This window comes from Saimiri boliviensis, chromosome 2, assembly GCF_048565385.1.
Source record: "Saimiri boliviensis isolate mSaiBol1 chromosome 2, mSaiBol1.pri, whole genome shotgun sequence".
NCBI lineage: Eukaryota > Metazoa > Chordata > Mammalia > Primates > Cebidae > Saimiri > Saimiri boliviensis.
The window spans coordinates 202,829,769-202,855,850 of NC_133450.1; the positions used below are offsets into that span (position 1 = coordinate 202,829,769).

Here is a 26,082-nt window from a genome sequence, read left to right on the forward strand (position 1 = left end):
CCTTGGGGAGGGTGTAATGAAGTCTGTCAGTTTTGTGGATTGTGGTTTCTTTCTGTGCTTTATGTTCTTAAAGTCTTCTTTCATCCTAAAATCAGTCACTCTATTTTCTCATGTTTTTGCTTTTTACATTGCCTGAATCCACCTAGAAATTGTTTTGGTGGATGAAAATTGTTCTACCTTTTTTTTTTTTTTTTTTTTTTTTTGAAACAGAGTCTCACCCTGTTGCCCGAACTGGAGTACAATGGCTCAATCTTGGCTCACTGCAAACTCCGCCTCCCAGGTTCAAAAGATTCTCCTGTCTCAGCCTCCCGAGTAGCTGGGATTACAGGTGCATACCACCACGCCCAGCTAATTTTTGTATTTTTAGTAAAGACAGGGTTTCACCATGTTGGCCAGGCTGGTCTCGAACTTCTAACCTTGTGATCCACCTACCTCATCCTCCCAAAATGGTGGGATTACAGCATAAGCCACAGCATCTGGCCCTCAAAATTTTTCTACTTTTAAACCATTGGAGGACAGCAACAACCACAAAAGGAATAAACCCTCTTTCCTTATAGACAAGTGGGCAAGGAGAAGTACAGTGTTGATTCTTCATGGGAGACTGATGGAGTTACATTAGACTTCTGTTCTTAAGGTAGCGAATTATCATTTTTTGAACCTGGAAAGATACAGTAATAGTCTATAATAAGGACAAATTTCCCCAATATGTTTTTAAAACATTGCAATTATTCACAAAGTGGTAGATATTTTCTTTCATTTAAAACCCCCTTGGGCCTGAAAGATATAGCTAACAAGAGGGGAAACTGTCAAAACTCTTATTAGTTGGTTGAGTTTTATTTTCTGCTCAGATTTTTGTCATTTGAAACCCTGAGAAAGTGTTTTTTGGAGGGCAATTTGTCCCTATTAGAGTTTTAAGTGTTCAAATCCTTGACTTAGCAGTTCTGCTGCTAAAAATTCACCCTATGGATGGAATCACAAAAAGAACCTCTAAGAGGAATATAGAGGAAGAGTCATTGCAGCCCTGTCTATAATTGAAAACAAACCACTGGGAACCACCTAAATTATCTATTAGTGGCAGACTGGTAAAGTAAATTAAGCCACATCTGTGAACCGCCATGCAGCAGTTGCAAAGAATGTGGTGGGATTCCATGTGCTGAATGAAATAGTAACATCTCTAAGATACATCACTAAGTGAAGAAAGTAAGCTGAAGGGCAGGTCTTTTGTGTTAAGAATGAAAGACCCCAACATATAACATGTTGGTGTATCCATTTTTTTCTAGTGGGATACAGAAAGAACTAATAGGAATTGTTGCCTGAAGGAACAAGCTGATAGGGATGAGGTGAAGAGTGAGTCAAATGTTTGTTTTATTCCTGTGTGGATGGTGTGAATTTTTTCACCCTGCACATTTATTACTTTTATTTATATTTTTAAATGTTTACTCCATTTATCTAAGCAGGGAGATTATAGACTATTGTTGTTTCCTTCTTTATACCTTTCTATATTAAAAAAATGAATACAGATCAGAAATGTTCACCAGATACTGGCAAACAAAAACATGATTTGTCAAAGTCAGAAAAGGAGTGTATGTCTTCTGTTTGGAATTATGCTAATTTCTTGGAGTTTGCATTCCTTTGTTGTCATCAGAAGGCTGCACGTTGTGTTCCCTTTCTATTTTTATGCACCACTATTTTGTTTTGCATCTCCAGCCATGACAGCTATGTTCAATTGTGCCCCATCCCCTCTCCTGTTCTGTGGCCTGTGACTACGGGAACCACAAGCAGCCAATGGGACTGCTGCTTACTGTGAGGTCCATGCGGTGTCCACTCCTACTTCCTGCCCTGAGACATTGCCTCCAAACCTGGCATGTCTTCCTAAGACAGGCCTATCAACCCACTGGATCCATCTGCCCCTTCCTCCTCCTGTCCCTGCCCCTACCTCCTCCTGTCCCTACCCCTTCCTCCTCCTGTCCTCTAAGTTTGGGGAGACATATTCTGATATCCAGAGATCCTGGATTTAGAGCATCTCTTCTGTTCTTGGTAAATTGAGAACCTTCCCAGCTGCTGCCTCATCTGCAGTAGTTACTTTCAGATGAAAAGTTCAAATGGGAGAGAAATATTTTGCATTTTTTCTTTTCATTATACTATTCGATCCCCATGGAGATGTCTTCTACAGGGATTGAAAGAAAGAATATATTCGTTCACCAGGCATTGCTGAAGGTTCCAACACAGCCTTGACCTGTTTTTGTCTGAAACTGGGAAATGCTCATAAATGTAAGAGGCCTCCTTTGTTTGGAGACTGGAGGGATTTAACATCAAGATGTTTTGCATTTTCAACAGCTCATTTGCTCTGGATGGTTTTTGGCAGTTAAATGTGGAGGTAGCGAGGTAATAGTTTCATGTGTCCTGAGTGGAATTCACTCAGAGCCAAACAAAAGTTGGTCTGAACATGTCACTTTTCATGGTAAAGTACTCTGGAGTCAGACTGTTTAAGTTTCAACTCCTGTTTGACCACTTCTTAGCTCACGACTTTGGGTGCTTCACTTACAGTAGCTAAATTTTAGTTGTTTCATCCATAAAATTGAAGATATTAAAGTACCTACCTCAGAGTGTGATGAGGATTAAGTGAAAAACTGAAAGGCAGCTCTTACTATGATGCCTGACACTAGCAAGGCATCAATAAACTCAGTTGCCATAATTATTCTTACCATTATGGTTTATACCACCACCGTCATTGTGATTATTAGGCTCAACCAGTACACAACTGAATTTTGGTTGTATGAGTAAACTGCAGTTGTTTGGACAAAATCCTAAGCCAAAAACTTGGTGCTAGGTAGAAAGGAAGCACCTTCGTTCATTAAGTCCCTGCACTCTACCAGGTGATGTGCTTGGTTGCGTCTCTGCTGTTTCTCATTTCAGTCCTGCAGCAGCGTTTTACAGTAGTTCTATTTCAGCATTTCAGACTGAGTTCCAATTGTCTGATGCTTACTTTCCATGTGACCCTGTCTCTATGTCTTCCTGTGCCTCCATTTTCTCCTCTGTAACATGGGGATAATGATAGTCCTTAACTCATTAGCTTGTTGTGAAGATTAAACATGTTCATCACACAGAACACTGCCTGGTACACAGTAAGCACTATGTAAACGTTCGCTAACATGACTTTATAACTCAGGAAGGGCACCTTTGACAGCATGGAAGGTGTGAGGTCATTGTTCTCCTTCGTATTGTGGAATGTTAGTGATGCTGAAGGAACCTTAGAGCTAAGCTGGCCCAACCTACTCATTTCACAGGTGGGGGATCCAAGGCCCAGAAACAATAAAGGACTTGTCTAAGTCACGCAGGGAGTTAGTAGCAGAGCCCCTACCTGATACGAGATCTCCTGACTCCTAGTTCAGTACTCACAAGGCTTCATGGCAGGAATAAGGCAACACACAGAGAGTGATGAGATGGAGATCACATTCTTTAGGACAGTTTGATTCTGTTATTCCTGGCATTTGGGACTTTTTAAGAGTCCTCTGCCATTCTGCCTACCTGTACACTAGATTTTTCCACCACAAGGGGCTTATCAATATGATGTCATAAAGCAGGTCTTACTTTCTCATCAGAGCCCATATCAGACTGCTTCCCTTCTTGGTCTTCAGGGGGAACCAAAGGGGAGCTCTCCTAGCAAAGAATTTGATGTTATGACCATCAAAGCAAAAGTGCAGCTACACAGTGAAATAATTACTCAAAGGGGGCGGGGCACAGGGGCTCACGCCTGTAATCCCATCTCATTGGGAGGCCGAGGCAGGCAGATCATGAGGTCAGGAGTTCAAGACCAGCCTCACCAAAATGGTGAAAGAACCCTGTCTCTACTAAAAATACAAAAATTAGCCTGGCATGGTAGCATGCGCCTGTAATCCCAGCTACTCAGGAGACTGAGGCAGGAGAATCGTTTGAACCCAGAAGGTGGAAGGTTGCAGTGAGCTGAGATCACACCATTGCACTCCAGCCTGGGAGACAGAGCCAGACTCGGTCTCAATAAATACATATATACATACATATATAAATCATATATACATACATACTCAAAGGGTCATACCATGGGCAGACCTTAAAAACAGACTTAAGATACAATCCATATGGGCTATAAAGTATCTATAAAAGACCCTAAGTGGAAACTCTGCTGTGTTGTGCATTTGACTTGACACTGATAGGCCAGATATATTGATAGGGTGAGATGAATGATAATATTGCATCTAAATTTTATGGGATGTTTCTTAAGGTTTTGGGTGTTAAATTACCTCTTCTAAAAGCCAGTATTGAGGCTCAAACTAATCAATGCCTTTTTTTTCTTTTAAAAATTATCTTGATCGTATTGTTTTTATTGCAAATGAAACATGAAGGTAGAAAGTAGAATGATAAGTTACAAGAGGTGGGGAAGGGAGTGTGTGGTGGAGGATGAGAGAGCTTGGTTAATGGGTACAAACATACAGTTAGGTAGAAGGAATAAGATCTAAGTTTGGATAGCACAGTAAGGTGACTTTAGTTAACAACAATGTATTTTATATTTTAAAATAGCTAGAAGAGAGGACTAAAAATGTTCCCCACACAAAGAAATGATAAATACACAAGATGGTGGGGTTCTAAATACCCTGGTTGTTATACATCCTATCCATGTAACAAAATATTGCATATACCCAACAAATGTGTACAAACGTGATACGTCAGTACAAAATTTAAAAGTCAGTAACTACAGAAAAGAATACAAAGCAGGCAGTTCCCTCTTTTGCAGATAGATGGCAAGCTCAAGGCCAAATCATTGAATAAAAAAGAGGTTATGTAAATGAAAATGCTGGTTTAAACTAAGCGATGAGGAATGAATAGAATTGTGGAATTATCCTCTTTATGTGGTGATGTTGCAGGTTAAATGGGTACACGGCTAGGCAGAACAACATAGAAAACCTACCTTACTTGTCCTTCTGACCAGGCCTTTTAAAGTTATCATTTAAACTGGCTTTGAGTTTTATTTCTTAGTTTTGGAGGATCAGAAAATCACATACCAACTTAGCTTTCGATCTACTTATCTACAAACCTTAGTGCCTGTTTATTCGTGTTTTAGTGGATGGACACTGCAGGGGTCTTAGCAAGTGCCATCTCTCCATTTAGCAAACTACATGGGAAGCTTGAATAGAAATCAGGATTATGATTGGTGACCTTGAAGATACAGCCAGGAGAGTGAGTTTTAATATCTGATGGTGTTGAGATGAGATAACTGATCTCAAACAGGGATGTGTCTGCTGAGCAAACTCAGCATTACTTGTCAGCTGGACAGGCGATTGGACAAAGCTGAGTGAGCACCTCTTCCATTTTTTTTTTTTATGCTTGATTACTCAGGTTTTCAGTTTTAGACAGACCATTCTTCTTTTTTCCCCCTCAGATACATAAATAGCATTGACTCTACAGTAGTGTTAAATAGGTAATTATAACCCAACCATGCCTGAGATGACACTGCAATTTCTTAATAGAAAAAGCTTGTTGGGTCCCCACTTGCAAGTTGATTTTTCAATAATTTAATTCACACATGTCACCTTATTTCTTCGTGTAACCCATATAAAACCTAGGCACCCTGGCAATCCAGTTTCAGCATGTAGTCGTATTCAAAGAATCACAGGCTAGTTGGCCAAAGTAATTTCAGTATCCTTACTGGAATCTTCTGGAGAATGTCAGAGAGGAATCATTTTATAAGCCACAGCAAAATATCTCAAGATTCTCTTTTCCCGATTTCCTGGCCTTAACATCTCAGCCTTTTCATTTTAAACTCTTGATCTTTAAACTGTCTCTGACCCCTTTCGGTGATTTACTTCTACATCGCTTTTCCTTTTCTCGATCTTCATGTTTCCCCCCTAAATAGTGTCCCCCACCCATTCCCTTTCCAGTGCAGCTATATAAAACAGTCTGTTTCACAGAGATTTTCATATTTCCTCTTTCTCTGATTCTGCATTGGAAAAGCCTAGGGACTCGTTAGCAAAAAGTCACTTAAAAGGTTTGGGGCAGGGACACAAAATTCCCTCTAGCTCACATGGAAGGAAGTCAAAGCTGAAATCTCTTCATGTAGCAATAGAAAGGATAAAGATTGTAACATTTACGATTTAATGTATTTTCTTTACCCTCTTCTTGTCTAAGTTCTATGATCTCATGATGGCAACAGGGCCTTGACTAGGTCTTCTAGTCGCTTCCCGCTGCTGTGCCCTGGGGCGCTACGTATCAGCCCAAGTCAGAATGGCTGTTCAGTGGAGGAAAGGAAACACCCTATTTCTGCCTCTGACTACCTTCCCTGCTTAGTTAGCCTTTTCTCCTCTCTCCCTATTTCTCACCAACTCAGCTGGGACACCCACTTGTCCCCAGCCACAGCCTGGCATCCCCGAGTGCCCCAGTTGCAGCCCAGTCAGCAAGAGAGAAGAGGGAATCTCAAGGAGCAAAAAGGTGGAAAATAGGCTTCCCTAATGACAGGTACTTATCATACCTGTCTTCTCATCATATTTATTGAACAGAGTACGCTCCATTCTCTATGGATGCTCTTTAACAATAGTTTACGTGTTCATAATGTTATAATCCTTCCAGAAAATACTTGCTAGGAAATATATAATTTATAGAAAGAGAATGAAAGTGGCTTATTAGGCTTCCCAGATAGTGGAGGAATCTGGAAATCTTCCTAATGGATTGAGATCACGTCCTTCCGGATGTCTCTTGAGGCACACTACCCTGAATGGTTTGCTACTGTCAGCTCATTATGCTTTTCCCTGGAATTTCCACTCCCCCCAGCCTTTTTCCCCAGAATAAGCTTTCCATGATTCTTTCCCAGAATTACCTTTTCAACTCTTTCCTCATATGCATAGCAACAGTAATTTATTTCATGTGGGTTAATGTCTTTAGCATTAGGACCCTTCTGATCTTATGAACCGATGGCTAATGTGTTTTTAATAACATATTTTACTTCTGTTGAAGTCATGAGTATAAATTTGTAATGCATTTGAATGAGGGGTATGGACATACAGAAACACAGTTAGAAGAGAGGAAAAAAGGGTGGAACACTCAGAGATGCTCACCAAGCATATATTACATGTATTCATCATGCCATGTTGTAGGTTTTAGAGATGTGTCAGCCAAGATCCTTGTCCTCAGGGAGCCCATAGTTTATTAGAGAGAGAAGATGTGTACATAGTTAAGTATATAAAGAGCTACAGTGCTTGAGGTCTAATGTAGAAAAATCCACAGCCTCTGAAGAGGGCAGAGAAAGGAGGGAGTGATGTGATCTATTTGGAGGGAACAGAAAAAGCCTCTATATTTGTCCATACTCTTTGAGTTGTAAGTGGTAGAAACATCACTCAAACTAGCTTAAGAAAAAGGGAGATTTATTAGTGTATGTAATTTAGGAAGCCCAGGGATGGTTCTGGCTTCATGCATGACAAGATCTGGGACTCAAAACAATATAGTGGGACCCTTTTTCCTCTTTCAACTCTGCCTCCCTTTGCATGTTGACTTTATTTTCTTCAAGGTAAATGCATCTCTTTTATGTGACTTGGAAAAATTGCTAGTCAGAAGTATATTAACTCAGCTTAATCCTAGTGGTAGATTTTTTTTTTCAACTTCTCTCTTGGTATCCATGTATCTGTCCCTAGAACGGTCTCTAATTGGTCTTTCTCAGTTTGCTTAGCCATCCCTTGGATCAATGGCTGCTACAAAGAGATAAGGTAGCATGCTAGGGCTAACCTGGCTCACATACAAGTCCTGGCAGCAGGAATGAGCTAACCATGACTGGCATTTCCCAAAGAGCCATTCACAGTGAGGGTAGATGTGTTTCCCCAAAGGAAAGAAGACTAGGCAGATCAAAATTGACCGATGTTCACCAAAGCTTCATTGATATTTAAACTGTGCTGACATAGATGAATATTTTTGTCAAATGAAGCAGCAAGGGACATATATTATTGTTAGAGGAAGCAATAAGAGCAAAACGAAGAGGACATGAACCAGCCTGGAATATCAGGAGACTAGAAGTATTCTTTGAGGTTGGAGCATGGTAGGGGCCATGGCTTAAGATGAAGCTGTGAGGTTGACAGGAGCCTCATTGGCCATGCTAGGGAACCTGCTCTTTGCACTGTAGGCAATGGAGAGACATCCCTGGTTTTAGACAAGGGATGGGGGCGGTCATATTTCCATTTTAGAATATCACTATGGCAGCAGTGTGGAGAAGCCAAGAGTGGAGGCAAGGAGACTAGTAGGGAAACCACTACAGTAAACCAGCTGGAGTCAGTTCTGTGGGGTGCTAAAAATACTAATATGTAATAGTCTCCATGCGCAGGTAGGAGATAAAGGAGGGAGTGTTAAGGCAGTACTTAGGGTTATAGTGGGGAAGCAAAAGATGTGGAAACTGGCCAGCAGAATCAACATGACTTGGTCTTTCAAGAAAGTTAGTCTCTAGGATGACTTAGATTTCTGACTTGAGTAGGGTCATTTGCTGAGATGAAACATGTAAAAGAAGGAACAGGTGTGAAGGTGGAGGGTGGGGCATTGTTTGAGATGGTAACTGCATGCGTTTGAGTTTGGGGGAGTGACTGTGAATAGCTGGTGGTTCAGTATAGGTATCTGCAGCTCAAAGAAAAGGTAGAGTTGTAGAGTTGATGAGAATGAAGGGCCCTAGAGTTACTGGTTTTGTCCTGGTTAAGGGAAGGAGAAATCTGGAGACCAGTGGGCTCACCAGGTGAGGAGCACAGCTTGGGCCTCAGCCATCAAACAAGGGTTGGAAACTGAAAGTGAGTTCCTTAATGATGCCCTATGCAAATGTGTTGTCATTTCGTTCATATCTAATTCTGAGCATGGGCTGCTTGCCTCTTGTCCACCTAGAAGTGACTTTAAGATCATCACTGTGGGTTGGGTTCAGTGGCTCATGCCTATAATCCCAGCACTTTGGGAGGCCAAGGAGGGCAGATCACCTGAGGTCATGAGTTCAAGACCACCCTGGCCAACATGGCAAAACCCTATCTCTACTAAAAACACAAATATTAGCCAAGTGTGGTGGCACACACCTGTAGTCCCAGCTACTCGGGAGGCTGAGGCAGGGGAATCGCTTGAAGCCAGGAAGCAAAGGTTGCAGTGAGCTGAGATTGCACCACTGCATTCCAGCCTGGGCCAAGAGTGAGACTCTGTCTCAAAAAAAAAAAAAAATAGAAAAATAAAAATAAAAAAGCCATCACTGTGAAAGGGAGCTCCAGTAGTCAAAGAATCCTGCAAAAGCTATGGATGCACAGTGGGTCTTTGTCATGAGGCCAGGTCGAGGGTCATCAGAATGCAGATGTAAACATGCTAATGCTGCTGCCTAATTGTACATGCTAACAACTGTTTAGTTCCAAATTCTAACCCAATAATAGGAATAAACTCCCAATAAGGAGTTTCCTCAAGGGAAATGTAGGACTACAGCACAAATGGGCTCAGCCTGACTGCTTTCCCACTGTTGCCTCTTCCTGTACCAGCATTCTTCTGATTCGTGTGACTCAAAGCCAAAACACCACTTTGCCTCACCCCCAGATCCTGTTAGTCTTGACTCTCATCAATTCAGTTTCTTGCATTTGTTCTTCTCTTTCCATTTTGATTGGTACAACTCTAAGCTAGGAAGTTTATTAGTTCATCCATCCTCACTGCACACCTAGGTGAATGGAGCATCCTCCTAAGGCACTTAAATGGTATTTGAATTCAGAGGTCAGCAAACTAGGACCCGTGGGCCAAATCTGGCCTACTATCTGTGTTTGCAAATAAAGTTTTATTAGAACACAGCCACACTCATTCATTTAAATATTGTTCAGAACCGCTTTTGAACTACAATGGTAGCATTGAATAGTTGTGACAGACACTGTATGTCCCATAAAATCTAAAATGTTTACTTTTCCTTTACAGGAAAAGTGTACCAGCCCCTTTTAATCTGCTTTATACATGAATACCAGATTAATGTTCCTAAAATGCCATTTCGCCATATCATTGTGTAGCTTAGAACCCTGCAATGACATTGCCTTGTCCATGCAATAAAATCTAAAATTCTTGGCCTGGCATTTCATGGCCCTCCATGGTGTACTCCTAGCCAATCTTTTGAGTAATTGATCTCTGTTCCTAAAGGCAAGCCCTGCACCCAGTTAGATTTTCCTCCTCATTGTCCCTGGAATATGCAGTACATTTCTACCCTTGCTCACCTAGTTCTTTTTGCCTGGAACATATTGCCCATTTGTATCTACCTAAGTCCTACTCATTTTTTATTTTTTTGAGACAGAGTCTCACTCTATTGCCCAGGCTGGAGTGCAGTGACATGATCTTAGCTTACTGTAACCTCCCCCTTCTGGGTTCAAGTGATTCTCCTGCCTCAGCCTCCCAAGTATCTGGGATTACAGGCATGCATCACCATGCCTGGCTAATTTTTGTATTTTTAGTAGAGATGGGGTTTCGCCATGTTGGCCAGGCTAGTCTTGAACTTGTGACCTCAGGTGATCTGCCTGCCTTGCCTCCCAAAATGTTGGGATTATAAACATGAGCCACTGTGCCCGGCCCTAAATCCTGCCCATTCTTAAAGGACTAACTTGAAATCTACAACCTTCATGATCACGTCAGTTATAGTGATCACTGATAAGCCTGCTGCTTGATCATGTAAAGGTCCGGTGGTTGTACTGCCTGGTAAGGTTTATTCTGCTCAGAGAATGGCTCATCAGCATGATGATGGGCATCTCTGGAGTGAGAACTTTCTGTTGGAACAAAGTCACAGCTGTGGGAAAGCCTGGAAACAGTTTGGAAATGACAAGACATGTAATGAGAACACATGCCACTCAATATTTGTGGAGGTCTTGAGTCATCAGCCTCTCATATCTGTGACATACATCTTTGTTCTGCATTCTAATGTAGGAAAACTACATATCTTGACAGCCAGTGGAAATGACTGACAAAGTCCAGTAAACCTACTCTTGAAAAATTCTAGAATGTAGAGATAGCAGCTGGTCCTGGAAGCCCTAGCTTTATCGTGTGTGATCTCTGAGATGCTGGGTAGGTGGGCTGTTCCCACTGTGCCTCACCTTTCTCATCTACTGTTATATATTATGTGGTCTTACATACTCTCTGGGATTAAGAAGCATCAATTATGCACCACTGATTGGAGTTCTTTGGTAAATGATACATTCCTAAAATATTCATGCATCTTACTTTGTCAAGGAGATGATTATATCCCTGACTTGGATATTATGTTCTAGTGGCTTAAGATTATAAGCTAATATTTCGTAAAGTCTGGGGATAGCACAGAAAACCTTGGTTGTAACACACATTATTATTACATTGATTTGAATAGCAGTGGTACAATCATAACCCCAGAAACACGGCAACTACATAAGATGAAAGCTTCCGTTTACACCGAGCACAGCAGCCTGGCCTCCACGTTGTTGTTGTCCTCAGGATCTGGCTGTTGTATTGTCAAATGCCATTACGTCTTGTCTAACAAGTTTCTACCTGCATATGTGAGTAAAAGAGAATGCTCCAGTATAGTAAATGTCTCGGCAAACCACTCCTGTACACTTTGGAAACAGAGCATTAACAAGGAAACTATCATAAGAGCAGGTCTTTCTGTTCTCATGAATCACATTCATATGCTGTTGATTGCACTGGAGAAGTGTAGAGAAGAAGAATATGAAGGGTGCACTGTTATGGTGGAAATACAAGGAAAATACATCCCTTTAAAACCAGTTTCTAGGCATGACCTAGAAGTCAACTTACAACAATAAGTATAAGAGCAAATAGCATTGACTGAGTACTTACTTTGTGCTAGATATTGTTCTAAACCTCTTACATTACATCATCTCATGTCATCCACTCCACAACCAACTGGTTTGGGTGCAGTTATTATCTCCACTTTATGTAGGAGAAGACTGAGGCCCAGGGAGGTAGAAGAACTTGTCAGAAGTCAGACAGGCTGGGAACTGGACCCAGGCAGACAAATTCCATATTTACTGTAACCTCAGCTGCCCCACCCACATGAAATGCTAGCCCAAGGGTAGCGGCAGCAAAGATCACCCATTTCATTTGCATTGTTGGATGATTTGTCCTATAAAATTTGAAATAATACCAGATTATTTATGTCTATGATTCTGAGCAAATAAATCTCACCCAGAATTTCCCACTGTTTTATTCTGTGATATTTGCAGTTTGTAAGAACCTCTGTCTTTTGGATTGAGACATTTTTATTCTTTGTGTCCAAATTAACACTGCACAGAACATGGCTCTGTGTGTGTGTGTATGTGTGTGTCTGTGTGTGTCTGTGTGTGTGTGTCTGTGTGCGTGTGTAGAAACCGCCTTTTCTTTTGGATTAAATTCTTGCAGCCTGACTGAGTGAGGAGAATTTCTCCCACTCTTCGAGCCTACAGCAGACATGTTAGGAGGATGCTGCTGCTTGCAACACACCCAGAGACGGTGGGGCAGGTGACACTGCGTGTGTGCCCGGTGTCTCTGGAAGTGTCTACACAGATGTGTGCTGCTGCTGCTGCTGCTGCTGCTGCTTCCTGCCTTAAAATTTCTGGAGCCAACACCCACCCATTCTTACAGCCTCTCTCTCTTTATTTTCAAGGAAAAAAGAAAGAGGCAGACTGAAATAGAAGGCAAGCGACAACAGCTTGACGAGCAGATACTTCTGCTGCAGCATTCCAAGGTAAGCGGCTGATCCCAGGAACCCATTCCATTATTAGACATGCAGATCACACTCCGGAGAGCTGGGCAGTGCCTGCCCTGCCGTGAAGGCGCTGCCGCCAACCAAACCAGCCCTTTTCATTCAATCGAGGAAACCATCTCTTGGCTTTTCTTGTGAATTTCTCAAATTCAGGGCATTATTACAGCATTCCAATTTCTGCAAGCATAAGATGACAGTGTGCATGTGGACAGGGTGGAGGGTTTGTGCATGTGAAGTGTGGTGGCTATATATAGAAATTGGATGAGAATACTCCACAGGGTGGGTGAGGCAGTGTTTTAGGATCGTTTCTCCCATGCATAGGTGCTGGGTGTGTTTGCTCAGAGGCTCCAAAAGATATATTTCACAGACTGTTCTTTTTTCTTACTTAAAATTGTTATTTCCTTTCTTGATATGCAGAAAAGGGAGATTAAACAATGTGATCTGATAAAAGAACAACACTGTATATTTCAGATTATTCAAATGATTATTTTAGTTCTAGTTTAACAATTCTGAAAGTGTTCTCTGAGAGCAAGCAGTTGGTCAAAGATGGCTTTGAAATGATTTGACTTAGATGGATCTCCATTGTATCATCTTAAAAAGAGAGAGACAGAGAAACAGAGACAGCACACAAGAGCTGTTTATTTTTTCTTTAAAACATAATGCACTTAAGCACCGTAATTGCTTACAGCCCGGGAGAAAGCTCTGTCACTGTCACAAGGACCCCACTGGTTGCAGAATGTTGCTTTTCACATGTTCAGAGAATAATGTGACCACATTCCAATGGCCAGCCAGGAGTTACTGCTTGCCTTTGACTGCTCCTGGGCTTTTTTGTAGGAAAACCTTCTGCTCACCTCATGTGGTTGTGATATTGTCTGCACAGAGCTGCACTGTTCAGGGGGCTGGGTGGGAGGCTGGCACTTACTTTCGGGGTGATGCTCAGTATGAATTATTTGGATTTTTTTTCAACAAGATAAACCTTTATGGCTACTTTTCCCTATCCTTTTCTAGAAATCAGGGTTGTGCTAATTGAATTGCCAAAATGAGAACCATCAGCAAGCGAGTTACTGATTGAAAATAGCAGCATGACCTATATCTGCTTAGCATGTTTATCAGTTTACCATTAACGTTAACCGGAGAAATGTGCTTAAAGGAAGAAAAGCAGCATGATACTGAGGATATTTCACATGAATTCACTGACAGATCTTTCTTTGTAGGCGCTTGCATGTATCCCATGTGCTGTTGCTCTTTCCCCACAACGTTCCTGAGGGAGGATGGAAGGCTAAAATTAGTATCCTCTTCTCACAGAGAGAGGGGGCCTTAAAAACACCTAATAGAACTGAGTGAATCGTTCAAGGTCAATCTGGACAGGGTGAGGTCTCTGGCTCAGAGTACAGTCCATTTAGTATGGTACTTGTAAGAGACCAACATGGACTGAAACCTCAGTGAATTTCTGGTTAAAGGTGAACTTCTAAATAAAATGACTGAATGAAAAGAGAGGCTGCTTTTGGCTAGACAGCCTCACTTTAAGCTCAGTGTAGTTCTTTGCTTTTGTATTCCCTGAGCCTCGTCAGGGAATAAACATACGTCAAAACATCAAGGGATTTTTTTTTTTTTTTTGGTCTCCCTTCTCATGATCCTGGGTGCTAAATAAGATACCGAGGACTCATTTATTGCAGATGTCCAGAGCTGTATTACTATATTCTGTTGATTTTATGTCTATTCGTTTTTCATCTATGCATCCATTCATCCATCTATCCATCCATCCATCCATCCATCCAATCAACAGAAACAACAGTAAAACCTACTTGGTCTTATATGTGGAAGCAGTGAGGTTTTTCTCAAGGACTTGGAAACAAGGGAATCAGCTACTTCTTTGTGGTTATCTTGGTAAAATTCTCACACCGCTGCTGAGATTGGCTATCTGAGGGAACACTCAACACTCGCACCATGGCAACCTTGCTATTGCAGGGTAGGAGGTGGGCGAGGTGGGGAGGACTGGAGGTGATGATAAGTTACTGAGTGGAGGTCAGTGCATTGTATGCCTCTCTCTGGGAAAGGCTTGTGTGGACAGAATGAGGGTGGGTTGTTTGCCTTGAATACTGAAAAAGGAAAGCTCAGAGGTTCCAAAGGTGGTAGTGGTTGTCTGGTACTACATGCAGAGAAACCCCCCAGCTTTGGGGCATCCTGAGTTTCTGTATGCTGGTGAGGTGGGGTCAGTGGTAAGGTGAGGAGGGTCCTCAGGCCTCACTGTGGCCCAGGTGAAACATCCCTCAGGACCTTGCCTCTCTTTGTTCTGAATTCATCCTGCCTATAACTAATCAGTTATTTTGATATAAGGAAGGGGTTGCCTGATTGAAGGATAGGATCACTTTAGGCACTAGGAGGGAATATGTTTCACTTTAAATCGGTAAACTGGTGACTGAACTTGAATAGCATGAGACTTTTCCCCTGTAATCATCCAGTTTGCAGCCTAGAAGCCTCGCCCCTGGATTGAAGTATGTTCGTGGAGGTTATATTTTCTCCTCTGTGAGCCTTTCCAAGGAGTCAGCCAGCTTTCTGCTGGTAGTCTCTTATCCACCACCAGTAACAGTCACCATTTTTTTGAGTGCCTAACATGTGCCTGGTACTTTAAACACCTACCCTCAATAATGACGACAAGACAGTTATTACTCTATTTGTCTTACAGGTATGGGAACAAACTCATGAGGTCAAGTAATTTGCCCAAGCCCATAGCAACTATAAGTGAGGGAGTCTGAGAGGAACTCCTGGGCTGTCTGCTTTCAAAGACTGAGCTCTTTCCAGGCCACTGTTCTCTTTGAAAGAAATGTTTCCTTTGGAATAATTCATCTAGTGAGATGCCGGTTATCATCATTGCTGTCTCTCTTACTCTAAATATATTGTTATGGACTCTAGAAAATTTAGATCATGTGGAGACATGTCATGGTGATTGCTGAAGTTTTTTGAAGTAGAGGATATTAGGAAATATGTCAGTAATCAATATTTATTTCATTAATTTGTAAAATCCTAGATATTCTCTAAGAAAAAAATATTCTCGCTGCATTAGAGTTAGTTGTCATGTTTATAAGATATGATTTTCATATTCTTTATATAATTCTCATTCTATATCTTTAAGATATAATTCTCACATGCGGGAATTATCAAAAAGTCTGTGGACCCTTATTCTCATGCAATGAGATGGATTATTTAGACAGATTCACTGGTTCCTAGTCAAAGCAAAATAAATAGAATGCAAGACAGTAGTTTGGGCATTCATATATATTTTTAGAAGACTTACTCATTGCAATATTTAGGAGCATATAGTGAGCAACTCACAAAATGGAATATCATCACTTTATATATGGACTTTGAACAAATTCTATAATATCATAAAAGACCAGGCCGGGCGTGGTGGCTCAAGCCTGTAATCCCAGCACTTTGGGAGGCTGAGGCAGGTGGATCACGAGGTCAAGAGATCGAGACCGTCCTGGTCAACAAAGTGAAACCCCGTCTCTACTAAAAAATACAAAAATTAGCTGGGCATGGTGGCACGTGCCTGTAATCCCAGCTACTCAGGAGGCTGAGACAGGAGAATTGTCTGAACCCAGGAGGCGGAGGTTGCGGTGAGCCAAGATTGCGCCATTGCACTCCAGCCTGGGTAACAAGAGCGAAACTCTATCTCAAAAAAAAAAAAAAAAAAAAAAAAAAGACCAAAGTATAAAATGGTAAAATACTAGCTGCCACATCCCCGTGGTTTGGAAACCTCAAGATACTTTGAACTCCAGGCCAAATTAAACTTGGATTTCTTTTTAAAGCATCCTTAAGTATATGTAGTGTAATGTAATAATTTCTAAGCATTACAAGTAGAACTAGTAAGCAATTTTTATAGCTACATTATTTTTATGATTATAAATGGAAAGTGTATATAATCATTGCAAAAATTAGGTTTAAAGGTACAGGAAAATACAAAGAAAAAAACATATGTACTGTATACTTACCATTCAGATAGAACCCATACAGAGGGATATCCTTCTATACTTTTTTCCCCAATGTATTTCTATAGATTAAGACATGTCATCATTGTTCACAGAGCTCACCAACCTGTGGGTAAAATGAAATTATATTAACATCGGTATTGAAATAATATTAACCTTTACCTCTTTTTTATATGGGCTCTTTTTAAATTTCCATACAAAAAAATTATAATTTTCACAAAATCCCATGGAGCATTCTTTTACTCGAGGATAACTGACTTTGATATCATCCTTGAAAAGAATGTCTCCATCTCGAACTCTTAGCTATGATGTTTCTTATACTTCAATAGCATAAATCCATCTAGAATGTATTTACAGATGGGATATGTAGCAGGAATATAGCTACTTTTTACTGATGTTGAGCCACTTGTCTCAACATGATTTATTGATTAATTCATCCTTTCCCTTGCTGATTTAAATGTCTTCTTTATCACCTACATATTTCTGACTTACGTTTGAGTCCACCATTTATGGATTCTTTTTATTACATTAATCTGCCCATTCCTGTGCCAGTATTGTTCTCATTTAATCCCTATAGCTTTTTAATATATTGCAATATTTCATAAGATGAGAACTATCATTATTCTTTTGAAAAATTGTCCTGGCTTTTTATTTCATAGAAGCAATTATTTATTCTTATTGTTTTTATAATGTGACTTGTGATCATATAGATTTTTTAAAAATAAATCAGATATAGTACTATATCATACTAGAGCAGAATGAATTTAATGTTTCCTTCTGTTCCTTGGTTGAATTGCCAGAGATTTGTCTATTTTATTGGTCTGTTCAAAGTCCCAGCACAGAGTATGCACTCCCTACCTACTGTAACATGAATTCCTTGGAGACTGTCATATTTACAAAGGTTTGTCTGACAGAGTTGGCCCTGTCAGAATCAAATTGCTAATACCATGTCTTCAATACATAAACTGACTTTGAATTACTTATTCATGAGCAGGGAACCCTCACTAGAGCTTTCTTCTAATCCAAGCTATGAAAATTGTCATTATATTTTGAAGACCACAGCCTCTTCTTTCAAGAAAGCTGGATGAAAAAAGATGAAAGGCTGAATTGTGACCCTGTGAAATATTTATTTTCAGCCCACTAAGGTCATTTGCTGAAGAGCCTGAAGGTATCAGAAGCCTTGCTGTAAGGATATTACAGTGTCTTTCCTGGTTTTGAACCCTTAGCACTAATTTTAGACATTTCCTTGTTACTGGGATATGTGAAAGGCTTATTTCAAATTTTAAAATATTGAACAGATGGGCACAGTACACAGTGTAAAGTAACTTCATATCTCCTCCCTTGTTTCCATACACAGAGATTGAATGGAAGTTAAAATCTAATTTCTTCTATCAAAAGTCTTGGGTCAGCTTCTCCCTGTGTGGATTGAAGTATATAACAAAATCTCAAAACCAAACCAAAATAGTACTGGGAGTTAAGAAGAAGGAAGGAAAGAGTGAGAAAGATAGGGGAAGTAAAAGGGGAAGAGAGAGAGGACACAGATGAATGACTGAAAACACAAATACATCTATGGCCTCATGCTGAGTTTAACCCATTTTCTGCTAGAAAACTGAATTTAGGCTGGGCGTGGTGGCTCACACCTGTAATCCCAGCACTTTGGGAGACCAAGGCGGGCAGATCACCTGAGATCAGAAGTTAGAGGCCAGTCTGGCCAGCATGGCGAAACCCCATCTCTACTAAACATACAAAAATTAGCTGGGCTGCTTGGGAGGCTGAGGCAGGAGAATCGCTTGAACCCAGGAGGCGGAGGTGGCAGTGAGCCAAGATAGCACCACTACACTCCAGACTGGTGACACAGTGAGACTCGGTCTCAAAAAAAAAAATAAAAAAAGAAAAGAAAATTGAATTTAGCCGTATTCCAACCACCATCCATTAGAATAGCCAATATCAGCTTACAAAGGAATGAAAGATCCAGAGTAAAAAGTAAAATCATGAAAGTACATGAAGGAATCACAGGTGAATATTTTTATCATGAGGGAAATGAAGTCTTATCTAAGTATGACATCAAAGCTAGAATGTGCAAGGATATGACTTTATAAAAATAACAAACATCTGACCAGGAAACAATTGGAGACTTATTACAAGTTCTGATTCAACTCCTACTTCCCCACTCTGCCCCACCCAGCCTCTCCAGACACACTTCACTATTTACCAGGGTCACCCCAAAAACTGGTATCTAGGCTGGGCACAGTGGTTCATGCCTGTAATCCCAGTACATGGGAGGCTAAATGGGGAGGATCGTTTGAGCCCAGGACTTTGAGACCAGCCTGGGTAGCATAGAGAGATTCCATCTCTACAAAAATAAAAGAAAGTAAGAAAAGTTACTTTGTTGCAGTTACCTTAGCTATAGAGGAAAAAGATTAGGTTAGATGGTCTCTGTGATCGTTTTTAGTTTTAATGACCCAAGATACTATATTTGCTAAAATACAGTGTATGTGCATGATTTTCCAGTAATTCCTCACATGTCAGCCTTTGTGGATGCATAAAATACAGTGTATGTGCAAGATTTTCCAGTAATTCTTCACATGTCAGCCTTTGTGGATGCTCCCTGACTGAGAGGACTCGGGGGCCAGTGGGGGAGCATCAATGTGGAACCCACCATTAGAGGAGCTGGAAAACAGTTTTTTATGTTAGGAAGCGGATCTGTGGCACCTGATGATTTTGTAAATCCTATTTGAGCAAGAAAAGGGATTCTTGGGTGATCTTATACAGAGGCAAGGTAGCAGAGTGTACCTTCTGGCTTCAGATCCCAGGTCCACAGCTCACTTGATGTGATATTGTAGATAAGTTGGTTAATGTGAGCACCTACCTTGTGGGATGTTTGTGAAAGTTAACTGGATTTATATGTAAAGCACATAAAGCAGTAAGAATTCTATTACTGTCACCTTCATCACCCAGTACAATGGCTGCAAATACCATTTATGTATCTATGACTCCCAAATTGACATCCCCAGCCGATGGCCTTTAAACCCCAGTCTTCCATGTTCAGCTGCCTTTCTGACACTCCATTTAGATGGATGTCACTTTCATTTAGAAGCCTCTCATACTTAACATGCCCAACAAGAAATATTTGATTTTCTGCTTTTCTACCATTTGTTCTACTCTTCCCAGTTTCCAATTGATGATACCACTATTCACCCTTTCACTGAAACCAAATGTCTGTACATCACCCGAATCCTTCCCTTTTTCTCAGCCCACATCTAATCTATTGCAAGTCACATTGATTCTACATCCGGAATGCACCACCATGCCTTTCATTTCTTTGGTCTCTCTTCTGTTTCACACTAATATGCTTTGTCGTTTGAAAGATACAGACTCCCATCACTTGTACTTTGTAATCCTGCCCCTCACAATCTGTTCTTCGTATTGCGCCTAGAATATATATCAAACTCCTTAAAAAGGCAACAGAATTCTACCTAATCTGGCCCCTGCTTTCTTCTCCATCTTCAGTTTGTTCTGCCCTCCCTCCCCAACCCCACGTATTATGGTCCAGCCACTGAGGCGTTTGTTCTGGTCCACAAACACACTGAACTCTGTCCTACCTCCAGGCTAGCACGTTTGCCAATCCCTCCGCCTGGAACACCCTTCCAGATCTCAGATCTCAGCTTGAATGTTCAAGTTATCAGAAAGACCTTTCCCACTTTAGGTGTCCTCCCCTGGTCCCTCTTTGTCACCTTGTCCTGTCTACTTCTTTTTAGGGAGTATCATAGTCTGAAATTATCTTGCATCCTTGTTTCTTGGGTTGAAGGCTTGGTGAGAGAAGGGACTTGCCTGCCTTCCTGAGCTGTGACTTCGGGGACTGGCAGAATTCTTGGCATCTAGGAAAGGGATAAGAAAGCCACTGCTTTTGAGTTGGGGACATAGGAGGAGAGGAGGAGGGACACAGGAGGAGAGGATGAGTTCTTTTTGAGATACGGTTTTGCTCTTTCTGCCCAGGCTGGAGTGCAATGGTGCGATCTAGGCTCACCGCAACCTCTACCTCCCATGTTCAAGCAATTCTCCTGCTTCAGCCTCCCGAGTAACTGGGATGGCAGGCATGCGCCACCAGCCTAGCTAATTTTGCAATTTTAGTAGAGACGGAGTTTCTCCATGTTGATCAGGCTGGTTTCTTTTTTTTTTTTTTTTTGAGACAGCATTTCGCTCTTGTTACCCAGGCTGGAGTGCAATGGCGCGATCTCGGCTCACCGCAACCTCTACCTCCCATGTTCAAGCAATTCTCCTGCTTCAGCCTCCCGAGTAACTGGGATGGCAGGCATGCGCCACCAGCCTAGCTAATTTTGCATTTTTAGTAGAGACGGAGTTTCTCCATGTTGATCAGGCTGGTTTCTTTTTCTTTTTTTTTTTTTTTTGAGACAGCATTTCGCTCTTGTTACCCAGGCTGGAGTGCAATGGCGCGATCTCGGCTCACCGCAACCTCCACCTCCTGAGTTCAAGCAATTCTCTTGCCTCAGCCTCCTGAGTAGCTGGGATTACAGGCACGTGTCACCATGCCCAGCTAATTTTTGTATTTTTAGTAGAGACGGGGTTTCACCATGTTGACCAGGATGGTCTCGATCTCTTGACCTCGTGATCCACCCGCCTCGGCCTCCCAAAGTGCTGGGATTACAGGCTTGAGCCACCGCGCCTGGCCAGGCTGGTTTCTAACTCCTGAACTCAGGTGATCTGCCTGCCTCGGCCTTCCAAAGTGTTGGGATTACAGGCGTGAGCCACTGTACCCGGCCTGAGGAGTTCTTTTAGATCATGTTGTTTGACCAGCCAGCGAGAAAGCTTGTGTATTCTTCAAACATTTGGATAGTCATAAGTCCTCATGCAGTGATATTCAAATAGTGGTCGTTGTCAATGACAGCATCACCTAGGAGCTCATTAAAATTCAAATTCCAAGGCCTTAGGCCAGACTTAGAGAATCTGCATCTCCATGGGTGGGTCCTGGAATCTGTTATCTTAGGAAGTTCTCCTGGTGATCCTTAATGCATACTGAAGTTTGGGAAACTCAATTCTTGTTTTTTGTTTTCCAAAGTTGGCCTGGCAAATAGAGCAAGAAACAGATTTACTTTGGGCATTCCCTCTACCCTCCTTTCAGAAGCCCCTGTCAAGGTTATCTTTGTCCAGCTGCCAGCTTCCCATCTGCTCCTTCCTTGTACTGACTTGCCATGGTGGCACTCATTTAACAAATGTGAAGTTTGACAGTTCTTGGCACCTTGGGAGGCCAAGGCGGGCAGATCACCTGAGGTCAGGAGTTCAAGACCAGCCTGGCCAACATGGCAAAACCCCATCTTTACTAAAGCTGTGATACTATGTTAATTATAATACTTTTTTGTGGATGTATGTTATTTGGACAATAAAGGCCACAAAGAGAAAAGTTTATTTTTAATTTTTATTTTTTATTTCTATTGAGCTTTGCTTCCACTAAATTCTGAAACACTCGGGTAGCCAATACAAGCCAGCGCAGTAGCCATGCTTTGGATGGTGGAACCCCGTGCTTTGGACGGTGCACTCAGTATAGGCCATTCCATTTGGAGACCTGCTGGAGACAACATGAAGGGGATCTGGAGTCAATTAGGGCAGCCTTTGGAATTGGTGATGTCCCCTGACAGCATGACTTTGGAGCCAAGTGGAAAATCAACTATGCTTTATTGGCTTCTTAAAAATGTCTGAACACCTTTGTGAAACAGGCTCCTCTGAGACCAGGGCTACTTCCTTTCCCAGTATTTTTTCTTTTTTCTTTTTTTTTTTTTTTTTGAGACAGAGTCTTGTACTGTCACCCAGGTTGGAGTGCAATGGCATGATCTCGGCTCACTACAACATCCAACATCTGCTTCCTGAGTTTAAGCAATTCTCCTGCCTCAGCCTCCTGAGTAGCTGGGATTACAGGTGCTCACCACCACGCCCAGCTAATTTTTGTAGTTTTATTAGAAATGGTGTTTCACCATGTTGACCAGTCTGGTCTCAAATTCCTGACCTCAGATCATCCACCTGCCTTGGCCCCTAAGGTGCTGGGATTACAAGCGTGAGCCACCACATCCAACCCTACTACTCCCTTTTTCTGTTGGAGCCTCTCTTCCTGGCTCCTCCTTTTGGGGATGTTCCTGATGATGTCACGCCCGTATCAAGAAAAGGGACAGGAGTAGAGGGACATGCACCTCTGAGTGACCAGGGTCATTAGGCAGCTCGGGTCAGAACTACCAGCTGATGGTGGCAGCTAAATTGGTGAGAAGTGAGGGGCTAGACCCTTCACATGGTGGCAGGAGTCACTATGTGAAGAACAGCAGAGAGAACATTCCAAGAGCAGCCACTTACGTTGCAAGAAGATGTGGCTGCTGAATATCCCTGCTGGGGTGGAGACAGCCAGGACTGTCCACAGCTGCCTTTCCAGAGGGTCCACACCAAAGCCAAGGTTTCCAGGACGGCTGTCCCTCAGAATTCTGAGGTTGTTACCATCTATGGTTTGGACATCTTTAGCACAGGAAGCACCCTGAAAGTGTGGTCCCTACCCCTCCCAAATAATTAGAGCGAAGGAAAGTTGAGAATTTCCCAATTCATCCATTTACTCATTCATTCATTCAATGGAATTGTAGCCCAAGTACATAGAATAAATGAGGAAATTAATGAACTTGGAAATTCTAGGTGCTACAGTGAATCCGAAGGTAGATAAAGGACAGTCCCAGCCTTCAAGGAACTGGCGGGCTACAGGGGGAACAGATGTAAAAAGGAATAATTTAAGGATAGTATGAAAGGGCCATAGAGTGTGTTTCAGAGCTTGTAGAGGTGGAAGGCTTCTCTGGTGGTATTTTACTTGTTCTTTCTTAAATAAAGCAGAGGCCAAGGGAACAGGATCAACAACAACAATGGTAAACATTTCTGTAGTACTAAGTATGTGTGTGGCCCTTTTAGCCTGTAAACTCCTTTAATCCTCTTAACCACCTTCTGAGATAGGCACTGCTGTTGTCTCCAGTTTATAGACGAGAAAAGTCAGAGTCAGTGAGGTGAAGGAGCCTGTCCAAGCTTACTCACCTAGTAAATATCAGACTGGTTCCAGAGTTCAGGCTGTACGCCACTGTTCAGCATGGCTCTTGTGATCTCTACCCTCTTCCTGAGAGTAAATTTTAGAGCCAGGTTATCATTCAAGAAAAGCAAAGCAATAATCATTCTTCTACTTCAAAATTGCTACCAACGAACAATTTATTTTGTGCCTATGGTGGATTAAAGATCTGGATAAAAATATAAAAACATTAATTGATTAAAAAATGGTCTTTCATAATGTGCTAATAGGTTCTGTCTGGGAAATTTTGAGTTTATGTAGAGAACAATGGTTCTGAATTTTTTTTAGAAAAAACAACCGATTTGTCCCACCCCTTCCCACTTTCCATTGGAAAAGAATCTCTGATAAAGCTTTGACGAGAAACCAACATAAACAAATTGTGCTGCACGCTTTACACAGGATTTTATATTATCAAACAATGCCCTATAATGTAAAAACTACATTTTAATGGCTACCCTGGTGGTAGATGCACACTATCTATACAGAGCACATTTAACAGGCAGCATATACTAATGATGCATAACTGTTTATACATATTGGGGTGTGGGGGTGGTTCTTGTCTGTAATCACTGTAAGAGTATGGTAAGGAATAATTCTGTGTGAACAAACTCAAGTCTTTAAGCCTAATTATTAAAATATTACAGGTCAAGTACCATACATTTATTTATATGCTGTAAGAGTAATCAAACAGATCTCCACAAACAGTGATTTTTAATGAAATGATTTATAATGAAAAGGCAAGAATAACACCAATAAAAACCACGGTCACCTAAACCCACACTGATGATGTGTTGTCAACACAGGGTCTATCCTGGAAGTGCAGCAATTCCAGGCTGATTAAACTTGCTCCTGGCCATGGAGCAGGGTGTCTACAGCACCAAATGACCCCCCGACTTCTCTACAGAATGGTGAATCAGGACCATGAGTGAAGCCTAATGCACACTGATGTTGTTTAAACAATACTAAGTATTGGTAGTTTTTAAAGACTCGTCTTATAGGTTTATAATGAAATGCTCTTAATGCTGCATACAAATGAGAGTCTACAGAATTGTGCGTCCTTTGCTCATAAGAACTTGAGGGAGTCTGCTCCAAGCCTGCATTCCCTGGCTCTCAGTCATTAGAAGAGTTCTGTCCTTTCACCTCGCTCACCCTGCCTGATGCGATCAAATGCAATTCTGGACAGAGGTGATGCCAGGGAGCCAAAGAGCCAGGTCTTTATTCTGTGTTAGCTGGCTTTATAGCCATTGCTCCTGCTTTCTTCAGTTATTTACTGTTGCTGGAAAGAATTGGTCATGTGCCCTGTATCTTCACTGTGGTCCCCTCCAGTGACCACTGACCTCTCCATTGGCACGCTCACTGGTCCTCAGCCATGATGTAGAGGGTCGGCAGCTGCTGCCCTCAGCCCTCTAGAGACCATGGAAGTGGAAGCTGAATCAAAGTTATCCTCTCACACCTACCTCTCCTTGCTCTTCCTTTCAGGGAATTTCGACACGGTTTTTTCTTGAACTGTTTTCATTTCCCATCTCAAAGCAGTAATTGCTGCCTCCAAACCACGGACCTGAAACAAAAGCATTTTATTCCACTGTGCTTGGTAGTAGTATACTTGCAAATGTGGGATGTATGGTTTTTGTTTGTTTGTTTGTTTGTTTGTTTTGAGGCAGAGTCTCGTTCTGTCACCCAGGCTGGAGTGCAGTGGTGTGATCACAGCTCGCTGTAGCCTTGACCTACCTGGCTCAAGTAATCCTCCCATCTCAGCCTTCCCAAGTAGCTGAGACTACGACATGCACCACCACACCTAGCTAATTGTTTAATTTTTTTGTAGAGACGAGGTCTCACTATGTTGCCCAAGCTAGTCTCCATCTCCTGGATTCAAGCAATCCTCCTGCCTCCGCCTTTCAAAGTGTTGGGATTATGGGCATCAGCCGCCATCCCCATCTAGAGGCATATGATTTTTATAACACTTGGAGATTATTGTTGAAGATGATTGGGAGTCATTAAAGACTTTTTAAGAACAGGCATGACAATCTTTTTAAAACAACACTTTAATGTAGTGTGGATATTAGGTGGTCTTAGGAAGTTTCTTAATAAAATTGTAGTTGCATAGAAAAATGTTCTTAATTTTTAGAGGCTCATACTGTCACATTGTTGGGTAAAATATGTTATTTACTTTAAAATCATTTGATGAAAAACATATGGGAAAATATGGCAAAATGTTCATAACTGTGAAATCTAGGTGAGGTTACATGGTCATTCATCGTATAGTTCACTCT

The 26,082-nt window shown here is 41.6% G+C and overlaps 1 protein-coding gene across 7 annotated transcripts in view; it reads left to right on the forward strand.

Moving 5' to 3' along the window:
• The window catches only part of PALM2AKAP2 (PALM2 and AKAP2 fusion), a 511,473-nt gene that overhangs the window by 214,244 nt on the left and 271,147 nt on the right, over positions 1–26,082 (forward strand). For all 7 annotated transcript variants that reach the window (XM_074395145.1, XM_074395148.1, XM_074395147.1 and 4 more), the window contains exon 3: positions 12,623–12,703. In XM_074395145.1, coding sequence (XP_074251246.1) covers positions 12,623–12,703 — 81 coding nt within the window. The remainder of the gene's footprint in view (positions 1–12,622; positions 12,704–26,082) is intronic.